This window comes from Chiloscyllium plagiosum, unplaced genomic scaffold (assembly GCF_037043375.1).
Source record: "Chiloscyllium plagiosum isolate Xiang-an unplaced genomic scaffold, Cpla_swu_hap1 HiC_scaffold_40, whole genome shotgun sequence".
In the NCBI taxonomy this organism is placed as follows: domain Eukaryota; kingdom Metazoa; phylum Chordata; class Chondrichthyes; order Orectolobiformes; family Hemiscylliidae; genus Chiloscyllium; species Chiloscyllium plagiosum.
In genome coordinates, this window is record NW_028270178.1 from 10,733,091 (window position 1) to 10,745,182 (window position 12,092).

General features: G+C 43.1%; 1 protein-coding gene across 1 annotated transcript; it reads left to right on the plus strand.

Moving 5' to 3' along the window:
• Positions 1 to 8,064: 8,064 nt before the first annotated feature.
• LOC148138309 (putative G protein-coupled receptor 139) lies at positions 8,065 to 11,379 on the plus strand. Its single transcript, XM_087981623.1, has 2 exons — positions 8,065 to 8,134; positions 10,487 to 11,379. Exons 1-2 carry the CDS (start codon positions 8,065 to 8,067, stop codon positions 11,377 to 11,379), a joined length of 963 nt encoding a protein of 320 aa, XP_087837749.1.
• Positions 11,380 to 12,092: the final 713 nt, after the last annotated feature.

Below are 12,092 nucleotides of genomic sequence, written 5' to 3' on the forward strand. Positions count from 1 at the left end.
TAGAGTGGGCTGAGAGGTGGCAAATGGAGTTCAATGGGGAAAAATCTGAAGTGACTCACTTTGGAAGGAGTAACAGGAATGCAGAATACTGGGCTAATGATATGATTCTTGGTCGTGGAGATGAGCAGAAAGATCTCGCTATTCATGTACATGGATCCTTGAAAGTTGCCACCCAGGATGATAAGGTTGTTAAGAAGGCATACGGAGTGTTAGCTTTTATTAGTATAGGGATCGAGTTTAGGAACTATGGGGTCATGCTGCAGCTGTACAAAACTCTGGTGCGGCCGCATTTGGAGTATTGATTATAGTTCTGGTCACTGCATAATAGGAAGGATGTGGAAGCCTTGGAAAGATTATAGAGGAGAGTAACGAGGTTGTTGCCTGGTATAAAGGGAAGGTCTTACCACGAATAGCTGAGGGACTAGAGGCTGTTTGCTTTGGAGAGAAGAAGGTTGAGAGTTGACTTATTTGAGACATAGAAGATAATCAAAGGGTTAGATAAGGCAGACAATGAAAGCCTTTTCCCAAGTATGGTGATAGCTACCACGAGAGGACATACCTTTAAATTGAGGGTGATAGACATAGGACAGATGTCAGAGGTATTTTCTTTACTCAGAGAGTAGTAAGGTTACAGAACACACTGCCTGCAACAGTAATGGACTCGCCAACTTTCATGGCATTCAAATAATAATTGGATAGGCATATGGACAAGAACGGATTAGTATTTGTTAGATGGGCTTCAGATTGGTTTCACGAGCCAGCGCAACATCGAGAGCTGAAAGGCCTGTATTACGTTGGAATGTTCGATGTTAACAAACACCCACACTTAAGTAAATTGCTGTAGTCAAGGTTTCTCTTAACCATGTTTAACCATTTGGTACACACACTTATCCAAGACACTTTTGATTTTTACAATTAATGTAAGTAGTTCAGAATCCTGTTTGGTCAGACTTTTCCTTCTACATTTTACTCGACAACAAGCATAGAATTGTGGCTAAACTAGGCCTGACAAAAATGTCCTTAATTTGAATGCTTATAAATTTTGAACCTGATGAACTTCCATAACGTTTCTTTCTGCAGAGAATCTCATCTTATCCAGTGTATCTGCATGGAGACAAGTCTAGCTGCGACCATCTGTGTGGAACTATCATATCCTTTCATCCATCTTTTGTTTGATAAACATGTCCCAAGTTGTCTTGTTTTTAACATTGTCGTGGGCCGCTGGAGCATCTCCAACTACCCAAAGTTGTACAGGCTAGATGGATTAACAATTAGCAATGCACGCAAAAGTGAGGACTGCAGATGCTGGAAATCATAGTCTAGATTAGAGTGGTGCTGGAAAAGCACAGCCAGCAGTTGAGGAGCTGGAAGATCGACGTTTCAGAATGAAGGTAGGGAATTCTCCGGGGTGGAGAGGTAAATGGGAGGGCGGTTGGGCTGAGGAGAATGTAACAAAGAGTACAATAGGTGGATGGGGGTGGGGATGGAGGTGATAGGTCAGAGAGGAGTGTGGAGTCGATAGGTGGGAAGGAAGATTGGCAGGTAGAACAGGTTGGGACTGGGGTAAGGTGGAGAGAGTGGAAATGAGGAAACTGTTGAAGTCCACATGGATGCCCTGGGGTTGAAGTGTTCCGAGGTGGAAGATGAGGCGTTCTTCCTCCAGGCATCGGGTGGTGAGGGAGCGGCGGTGAAGGAGGCCCAGGACCTCCATGTCCTCGGCTGAGTGGGAGGGGGAGTTAAAATGTTGGGCCACGGGCCGGTGCAGTTGATTGATGTGGGTGTCCCAGAGATGTTCCCTGAAGCGCTGTGCGAGGAGGTGTCCAGTCTCCCCAGTTGTAGAGAAGACCGCATCGAGAGCAGTGGATACAATAAATGACAATAAACAATAGACAATAGATAATAGATGCAGGAGTAGGCCATTCTGCCCTTCGAGCCAGCACCACCATTCATTATGATCAAGGCTGATCATCCTCAATCAGTATCTTGTTCTTGCCTTATCCCCATAACCCTTGTTTCCACTATCCTTAAGAGCTGTATCCAACTCTTTCTTGAAAGTATCCAGAGACATGACCTCCACAGCCTTCTGGGACAGAGCATTCCACACACCCACCACTCTCTGGGTGAAGAAGTTTCTCCTCAACTCTGTTCTATTGGCCTACCCCTTATTTTTAAGCTGTGTCCTCTGGTTCGGGACTCACCCATCAGCGGAAACATGCTTCCTGCCTCCAGAGTGTCCAATGCTTTAATAATCTTATACGCCTCAATCCCCTCTCAGCCTTCTAAACTCAAGCGTACACAAGCCCAGTCGCTCCAATCTTTCAGCGTAAGATAGTCCTGCCATTCCGGGAATTGACCGCGTGAACCTATGCTGCACTCCCTCAATAGCCAGAATGTCTTTCCTCAAATTTGGAGACCAGAACTGCACACAGTACTCCAGGTGTGGTCTCACCGGGGCCCTGTACAGCGGCGGAAGGACCTCTTTGCTTCTGTACTCAATTCCTCTTGTTAGGAAGGCCAGCATGCTATTATCCTACTTCACTACCTGCTGTACCTGAATGCTTACCTTCATTGACTGATGTACAAGAACACCCAGATCTCTTTGTCCTGCCCATTTACCTAACTTGACTCAATTTAGGTAGTAATCTGCCTTCCTGTTCTTGCCACCAAAGTGGTAACCACACATTTATCCACATTAAACTGCATCTGCCATGCATCCGTCCACTCACCTAGCCTGTCCAGGTCAACCTGTATTCTTGTAACATCCTCCTCACGTTTCACCCTGACACCCAGCTTTGTGTCATTAGCAAATTTGCTAATATTACTTTTAATACCTTCATCTATATCATTAATATACATTGTAAAAAAGCTGCGGTCCCAGCTGTGGTCCCAGCACTGGTCCCAACACCAGGTATTCCTGATGAAGGGCTTTTGCCCGAAACGTGAACATTCCTGCTCCTCAGACGCTGCCTGAACTGCTGTGCTCTTCCAGCACCACTAATCCAGAATCTGGTTTCCACCTTCTGCAGTCATTGTTTTTACCTTTGTTTCCTGTCAGCCAACCAATTTTCAATCCATGTCAGTATTTTGCCCCTAAAACCATGTGCGCTAATTTTGCTCACTAACCTCCTATGTGGGACTTTATCAAAGGCTTTCTGAAAGTCCAGGTATACTACATCCACTGGATCTCTCTTGTTGATCTTCAGAGTTACATCCTCAAAAGATACCAGAAGATTATTCAAGCATGATTTCCCCTTCATAAATCCATGCTGATTCTGACCTATCCTCTTACTGCTATCCAGATGTGTTGTAATTTCGTCCTTTATAACTGACTCCAGTATTTTTCCCACCACTGTGGTCAGACTAACTGGTCTATAATTCTCTGTTTTCTCTCTCCCTCCTTTCTTAAAAAGTGGGACAACATTAGCCACCCTCCAATCCTCATTGGAAAGCGATCACCAACGCATCCACGATTTCTCGAGCAGCCTCCTTCAGTACCCTGGATGTACACCATCAGGTCCCAGGGACCTATCAGCCTTCAGACCGAACAGTCTCTCCAACACCATTTCCTGCCTAATATAAACTCCATTCAGTTCTGGTCCTTCAGCCACTATTGAATCTGGGAGATTGCTCGTGTCTTCCTCAGTGAAGACAGATCTAATGTGCCAATTCAACTCTTCTGCCATTTCTTTGTTCCCCGTAATAAATTCACCCGTTTCTGTCTCCAAGGGCCCAATTTTAGTCTTAACCATTTTCACATACCTAAAAAATCCTTTACTATCCTCCTACATATTTTTGGCCAGTTTACCTTCGTACCTTATTTTTTCTTTGCGTATTTCCTTTTTAGTTGTCCTCTGTTGTTCTTTAAAAGCTTCCCAGTCCTCCAGTTTCCCACTCATCTTTGCTATGTTATACATTTTCCCTTTTGCCTTTATATGGTCCTTAACTTCCCTCATCAGCCACGGCCTCCGCTGCCTCCCCTTAGGATCTATCTTCTTGTTTGGAATGAATTGATCCTGCATCTTCTGCATTTTACCCAGAAATACCTGCCATTGTTGTTCCACTGCCATCCCTGCTCGGGTATTGCACCATTGAACTTTGGTCAGCTCCTCCCTCATACCTCCATCGTTCCCCTTATTCAACTGAAATATTGTCACTTCCGATTGTACCTTCCCCCTTTCAAACTGCAGATTATAGCTTATTGTATTATGGTCACTACCTCCTAATGGCTCCTTAACTTCGAGGTCCCTGATCAAATCCAGTTCGTGTACAACTCCAGATCCAGAATTGCTTTCTCCCTGGTCGGCTCCAGCACAAGAATCCATCTCGGAGGCACTCCACAAATCCCTTTCTTTGGGTCCAGTACCACCCTGGTTCTCCCAGTCTACCTGCATGTCGAAATCCCCCATAACAACTGTAGTAATATCTTTGCGACAGGCCAATTTCAGCTCCATATTCAACTTACACACTACATCCAGGCTACTGTTTTGGGGTCTGTAGATAACTCCCATTAGAGTCTTTCTACCCTTAGAATTTCTCAACTCTATCCATCCTGACACTACATCCTCTGATTCTCAGTCCCCCCGTGCAAGGGACTGAATATCATTCCTTACCAACAGGGCCACCCCACTCCCTCTGCCAGTCAGTCTGTCCTTATGATAGCACGTATAGTCTTGCATATTCATTTCCCAGGCCATGTCCACTTAAAGCTGCGTGTCAGTTATCCCCACAACATCGCAACTGCCAGTTTCCAAATGAACCTCAAACTCATCCACCTTATTTCTAATGCTTCGTGCATTCATATATAATATTTTAAATTTGTTATTCCCCTCACCCTTCCTATCAATCCCGATTTCACTCAACCTTACGGCATGATCCCTTTTCTGAGTTTTCTGCTCCATTGACTCCGTTGTCTTTCTTGACTTCTCTTGTTCAAACTTTCCCTTCAATTTCCTTCTTAAACTTCCAGTTTGATCCTCTCCCCCCGTTTAAACGCAGCTGCGTTGCAGTGGCAAACCAAACTGCCAGAATGTTGGTCTGCCACCTATTAAGATGCAACCCGTCCCTCTTGTATAATTTATCTTTACCGCTAAATATACCCCAGTGATCCAAGAATTTAAATCCTTGCTTCCTGCACCAGTTCCCCAGCCACACATTCAACTCCATTATCTCCCTGTTCCTGTCCTCTCCAGCCCGAGGAACTGGAAGCAAACTGGAGATAACCACCCTGGACGTCCTGCTTTTCAGCCTTCTTCCTCGTTCTCCGAAGTCCCGGTGTAGAATATATTTTCAAGTGCCTCCAAACCTTTCTAGTTTTCACAGCGTAAGACGACTTGCTGACATCTGCCTGGGGATAACTACGGGAGGCTAAAATGGTGTATCGTCCCTGTCCTTCTGGCTGAAGATTGCTCCCAAATGCTTCAGCTTTATCTTTTCCATGAAGGTTTTGGACTCTTCCATCGTTGTGGGCGGGGATATTAGTGGAGCTACCTCCTTTGCTGAGATGTTTAATTGTCCACCACCACTCCCGATTGGATGTGTTAGGACTGCGCACCTTAGATGGAATCCATTGGCTGTGGTTCACTTGGTTTTGTATCATTGGGCTCTTTATGTTCATTCAAAACACAGAATTAGTTTCTAGTATTTCAGCGAAAGTGGATAAGGTCCCATTTCCCTCCATAATGTTCTACTCTGCCATATTTACAAACAGTGAGTTTTGAGAAGACTTGTAGCTCAGGTTGAGGTTCTGGATGTACGTTTGCTCGCTTAGCTGGAAGGTTCATTTCCAGACGTTTCATCACCATCCTAGGTAACATCTTCTGTGTGTCCCGGTCAAAGCTTCCCCTGAGTCCTACTGAAGGTGATACCCAGTAGGGTGTCGAAACGTTTGGAAATGAATCTTCCAGCTCAACGAGCTAACCTGCATCCATACTTAGAAACACTCCAGCTGTTCAATAATTTCACGAACTGTTAACGTTCCTCCAGCCAGAACAATTATTGAGAATTCTATCGCCAACACAAATGGCAGTCAACTTCAAAGTAAGTGTTAATCCTTTCGTCAGAACAGTCTTGTTATTCCTGCAATGCCCAACAATCCTTACAAGACCACTCAGCTCTAACAGTACTTTCAGCACCTACAAAATCCCCTCCCATTTCATGCTAAGTTATTGGTAAAATCGGCATCATCTGAGAGGATCATAGGGCTGCCCACATTAGACGGAGACAATTCAGGGTGATTTAATGTGAGGGTCACCATGTTACAGGTGAGGAACAAATCTGAGGTGGCAAGAGTTTTATGGTAAACTCAGCCGATGTGAGAATTGACACTGTCATCCCAAGTTACTGTATCTGTTCCCTGAGAACAACATCACACAGATAACTTTCAATTTGGTGATGGAGTGAATTGAAAGTATCTTTCCAAAAGTGTACTTTATTTGTATTTCGCACTGAGTATCTGATAGCAATATGCTATTGTGCTATTGTAGTTCGACATTTCATCTGACTGAAGGTATGATATCTAAACACACGAACAACTCACAAGTTTGTTAACTGAAAGATTCATCGAGACTATTCTGTCTTTTATGGGTATGTTACAATTCCAGCATACAAATGCAGGAAATCAGTGCGACGTAAACGTGAATGCATCTTGAAAACAGAAATCTCATGCTTTCAAGGTGAGAGGTGGAAAGTTTAAGGGGGATACATGTGGCAAGTACTTCACACAGAGGGTGGTGGGTGTTTGGAACGCGTTGCCAGCAGAGGTGGTCGATGCTGGCACAGTAGATTCATTTAAGATGCGTCTGGACAGATGCAGGAGTCGGTGGGGAGCAGAGGGATACAGATGTTTAGGAATTGGGTGACAGGTTTAGACAATGGATTTGGATCGGCTCAGGCTTGGAGAGTCCAAACATAACTCTAACCACATCTCTTTCATTTCACTTTCAATTTCAAAGCATATTTGGAACTTGAAGTTCAAAGTATCTTTCAGCTTTAAGCAGAGACTGATAAGCATTTTCCTAAAGAGGAATTAACGAGCTGTAATCGTGGAGAAGGGACTGACACATTTGCTTTCCTGAACTGCGAGACTGGATAAGGACTATCAGCCTGTGTTTGCCTCCAGTTGGTCCAGTACCTGAGTCCCCATCCAGTACAACACTCCAGCGCCACCTTTGCTGAGATGGAGACGTTGGTTAAGCAGAGACCCGAGCTGATGGTGGTTTTCCCTGTGATATTGGTCCGCTCAGCTGTTGGTAAGGTCCTCACGGCACATCAATGACAATTTAACACATGACTCCTGAAATTAGCTGGGAGGAGTCTGATTTGTTTCAGCTCTCCTTCTGCCAGTCTTTACTTTGCAATCCCAGAGATGACGAAATCATTGGCCTGTCTATATTTCAATCTTGTTTGAAGAGTTATGCAAATAATTTAGAGCTTCTTATAAGATGACAGTCACAACACGGTGGGCACGGTGGCACAGTGGGCACGGTGGGTGGCACGGTGGATCAGTGGTTAGCACTGCTGCCTCATCTTCGCCAGAGACCTGGGTTCGATTCCCGACTCAGGCAACTGTCTGTGTGGAGTTTGCACATTCTTCCTGTGTCTGCGTGGGTTTCCTCCGGGTGCTCCAGTTTCCTCCCATAGTCCAAAGATGTGCAGGTTAGGTCAATTGGCCAAGCTAAATTGCCCGTAGTGTTAGGTGTAGGGGAATGGGTCGGGGTGGGTGGCTCTTCGGAGGGTCGGTGTGGACATGTTGGGCCGAAGAGCCTGTTTCCACACTGTAAGTAATCTAATCTATAACAATCCACAGATACCTCATCATTCACCAAATATATAAATATCCCATTAAGTATTAACAACTCTCTGTCAAATGTGTGGGTCACATTTGTTTTTACCTGAATTCCATTGAAGTTAGTGAAATGACACGTTCCATTTACTTATTTTCTTTTCCTATCTCTAATTAATTCCCCGGATGCATCAGTTCACAATAACTCAGGACTGCACTGAAATCCCATTCATTCAGTGAGTGTCTTGTTCCCAAGCTCACAGGATCGTTTCGCCTCACATGCAATGGATTATCCAGTAATTTATCAGATCGAACGGATTTACTACTCAGTCCTTGTGGTGGTTGCTATGCCAGGTAATTATAATCATACAAAGCAGTTAGATATGCAAATCATTTTTGCTTCCTTTTGCGGTCCAGCTGCTTGCCTCACATTGTTTCTTGTTTGTTTTGAGTTCCTCGTTGTATTAGTTCTTGCTTACTTATTACCATTACCTGTTTGTCATGGATCAGTACATCTGCTCAACAATGTCTGCTGATTAAGGCACAAGGCGTAATATGCATCTTCCCTTCATAAGCATTACTGATCTTTTGACTTTGATAACGTTTTGACCGAACGGGTGTGTAAAATTGACAATGAATTGGAATACATTTGAATGTACACAGATCGTTCACATTTCTGATGATCCTATTGTTCGACTTTATTTCAAAGGAATCTGCCATGCAGTCGGTTATGCTCCATGTATGTTCAACATTTCTTCAGATTATTTGTGGAGAGGAGCTGACAAACAACAAGGCTCCAGTCGCTAGACTGGGAGAATGAGACAGAGAAAGAGAGAGAATATGCCTAGCTGCTTGTAAAATGTCAGTGTAATTTCGAGAAACAGAAATGGAGAAAAACAAAGAGGGAGGGAGAAATAGTTTGAAAGAGACTTTGTGAGCATACTACCAGTCCTGCTAGAAATCAAAGCTTTTCACTGTATTTTGGTTACAGGTGACAATAATAATAACCAAACGGTTTAATATTGATAAGTGTGAGGTCTTGCATTTTGGAAAGTCAAATCAAGGCAGGAGTTTCATAGTAAATGGTATGGCCTTAAGGAGTGTAGTGGAACTCAGTTCTCTGAAAGTACAGCCACAAGTAGACACAGGACAGTGAAGAGGGTTTTGGCATACTGGCCATCATCAGTCAGGGCAGTGAGTATAGAAGTTGGGAAGTTATGCTGTAATTGTACAGGACATTGGTGAGTCTGTACTTGGAGCATTGTATTCAGTTTTGGTCACCTTGCTATAGGAAGGATGTTATGAACCCATAAAGAATGCAGAAGAAATTTACAAGGATTTTGCCAGGACTCAATGGTCTGAGCTATAGGGAGAGGTTGGATAAATTAGGACAAGCATGGGAGACCGAGGAGGGATCTTATGGAAGTGTATAAGATCAGGAGAGGCATGGATAGGGTTAATGTTCTCAGTCTTTTCCCAGGGTTGGGGAATCGAGGACTAGAGGGCATCAGTTTAAGGTCAGAGAGGGAAAGCATACAAGGAAACCTGAGGGGCAACAGGGGCTGGTATACATATGGAATGAGCTGCCAGCGGAAGTCGTTGAGGCGGGTAAACTAACAAGATTTAAAAGACATTTGGGATGAATACATGGATGTTTAGAAGGATACGGACCAAGTGCAGGGAAATGGAGTTCACCTGGATGGACATTTTGGTTGGCATGGACAAGTTTGGGCTAAACGCCCATCTCTGTGCTGTCAGACTCCATATACAAACCATCATCTCCCCTTCCTCGAGTTTATCCGTACACACGCCTCATGTTCTTTTAGTAATTGTCATTTCAGTTTGGTTGCACCCATTGTTATGGTGTTGAGTATTGCATCACCACTGGATCAATTCATACATCAATGAAGTCTAAGTACACAGTTAAATGTATGTGTATAAAATAAAAGAATCCTAATGAAACTGTCGTCAGAAATTTAATTCAATTGTTCAAAACACAAATGTTTATGAAAGTGAGTTTTGAGATATTTGTATTTCATGTTGATAACAGGCATGTAAGTTAGCTCGCTGAGCTGGAAGGCTTATTTTTATTTTGTTGGTTGGTTTGTGGGCTACCATCGTGCCAAGAGGTCTGAGTAGTCTGGTAGTCATTTCCAACACATTAAAACAGCCGCTAATGAACTTGAAAGGCCCTATACAGACAACAAGCAAAACTAATGTCATTTACAAAATACCGTGCAAGGACTGTAACAAACACTACATTAGACAAACAGGCAGAAAATTAGCCACCAGGATACATGAACATCAACTAGCCAAAAAATGAAATGAACCACTCTCACTAGTATACTTACATACAGATGAAGAAGGACACCACTTTGAGTGGGACAACACATCCACCCTAGGACAAGCCTAATATTTACAAAAGAATTCCTAGAGCATGGCATTCCAACAGGAACTCTACCGACAAACATATTGACTCGTATCCCACCCCCTGAGAAAAAGAACAGGAAATGACATCAGCAGCCCACGGAAACGTGAACACATCAACAGAAAGCAGGTCATAACACCAGCGCTTCACCGGAGGTTCACTGATGATGTTACCTCGCATGGTGACAAAATGTCTGGAAATGAACCTTCCAGCTCACTGCGCAAACTTACATCCAGTTTATGAAAACATTAACAGATATCATAACCCTGTTTTTACAGTCAACCTTATGGCTATAGTGGTCCTGTCTCGGGGTAAGTGTGGTCTCTCTGAATATATCTCGTACTACCTGTTGGCTATGGCAGGAGCTGATCTCGCTGTGATGGTGACTGATGTGCTTCTACACCGCATTAATAATATGTATTTCCCAATTAGTTTCTTGTTTTTAACTCCTGTTTGCTCTCTCAGACATGTTCTGTATGCTGTGTCTATTAACTGCTCTGTATGGTTTACAGTAGCTTTTACATTCGATAGATGTGCAGCTATTTGTTATTCAAACATTAAACGCAGGTACTTTCACAAGGGAACAGTAATTACCATACTATCAGCTGTTTTCATGGGAAGTTGTTTGCGGAGCATTCCTATTTTCTTTGTATATACGCCTATGATTGTGATTAACAATGTTCCGTGGTACTGCATTGGTAAACCTGACTACTGGACTTCTTCTTTCTGGAGGACATATGAATGCATTGAAAGCATTGTGAACCCTTTATTCCCGATATGTTTGATCTTGCTCTTCAATGTTTTAACTGTCATGCACATTATAGCAAAAAATAAAGTGCGCAGAGAACTCTGGAACAGAGACAGAAATGGCTGTGATCCCGAAATGAAGAACCGGAGAAATTCTATGATTTTATTCTTTGCAATATCAGCCAACTTCGTACTGTTATGGATGACAAACCTTGTGCATTCATTGACCTGGCAATTGGTGAATTTTAATTACCAAAACAAACATTTTAATGCACCAGTTTACATTGTTCAGCAGGTTGGATACATGCTACAGATTCTCAGTTCATCAACAAACACATGCATCTGTGGACTAACCCAAAGGAAATTCAGATCAGAGTTAAAACGTGGTATCAAATATCTCTTCACTAAATGGCAAATGTTTTAGTTCACAATAGAAATCTGCCAAAATGCAATGGATTTAGAATTCAGTTTTTGTTTTTTGATCGAATATTGAAGGGAAACTTCACTGAAAAAGAACGAATAAACCCAGGAATCTCTCATTAAACTATCCGCGTTACTGAATCTGTTGATGTATGGAACCAGACAGACATTTTGAAATCTGTACAAATATTTGAGTCACACTGAAATTGGAACTGAAGTTAATGGTAAAATTGTAGAATTTACAAATAACATCCACTTGACAGTGATATTTATCAGCAAAATTTCTCCTTTCAGCAATGCAGTTTGACAGCTGATTATTACCAGGTACCCAGGGAAACACCTGTCTCGTTTTGCTATTTGAAAAGGGTATGAATTATGGAAAGCAATGGCTCAGTTTTAAAACCATCAGACATAGCATAGAGCAGAAATTAGGTCATTCAGCCCATCATCTCTGCTCCACCATTCAATCATGGCTGATGTGTTTCACAACCCCATTCTCCCACTTTCTACAATCCTGATCCCCTCGGTACTCAGAAAACTATCTATCTCCGCCTTAAATATACTCAATGACCTGGTCTCCACAGCTTTCTGTGGCAATGAGTTCCATAGATTCCCCAGACGCTGGCTGAAGAGGTTTCTCCTTATCTCTGTTCTGAAAGGTCTTCCCTTTACTCTAAGGTCCTGGTCTGTCCTCTCAATGGAAACATCTCCCCAACA

Coding starts and splice junctions, on each gene's coding strand:
- LOC148138309 (XM_087981623.1), top strand. CDS start 8,065: ATGGATTATCCAGTAATTTATCAGATCGAACGGATTTACTACTCAGTC. Junction 8,135..10,486: donor TGTGGTGGTTGCTATGCCAG/GTAATTATAATC, acceptor CTGTTTTTACAG/TCAACCTTATGGCTATAGTG.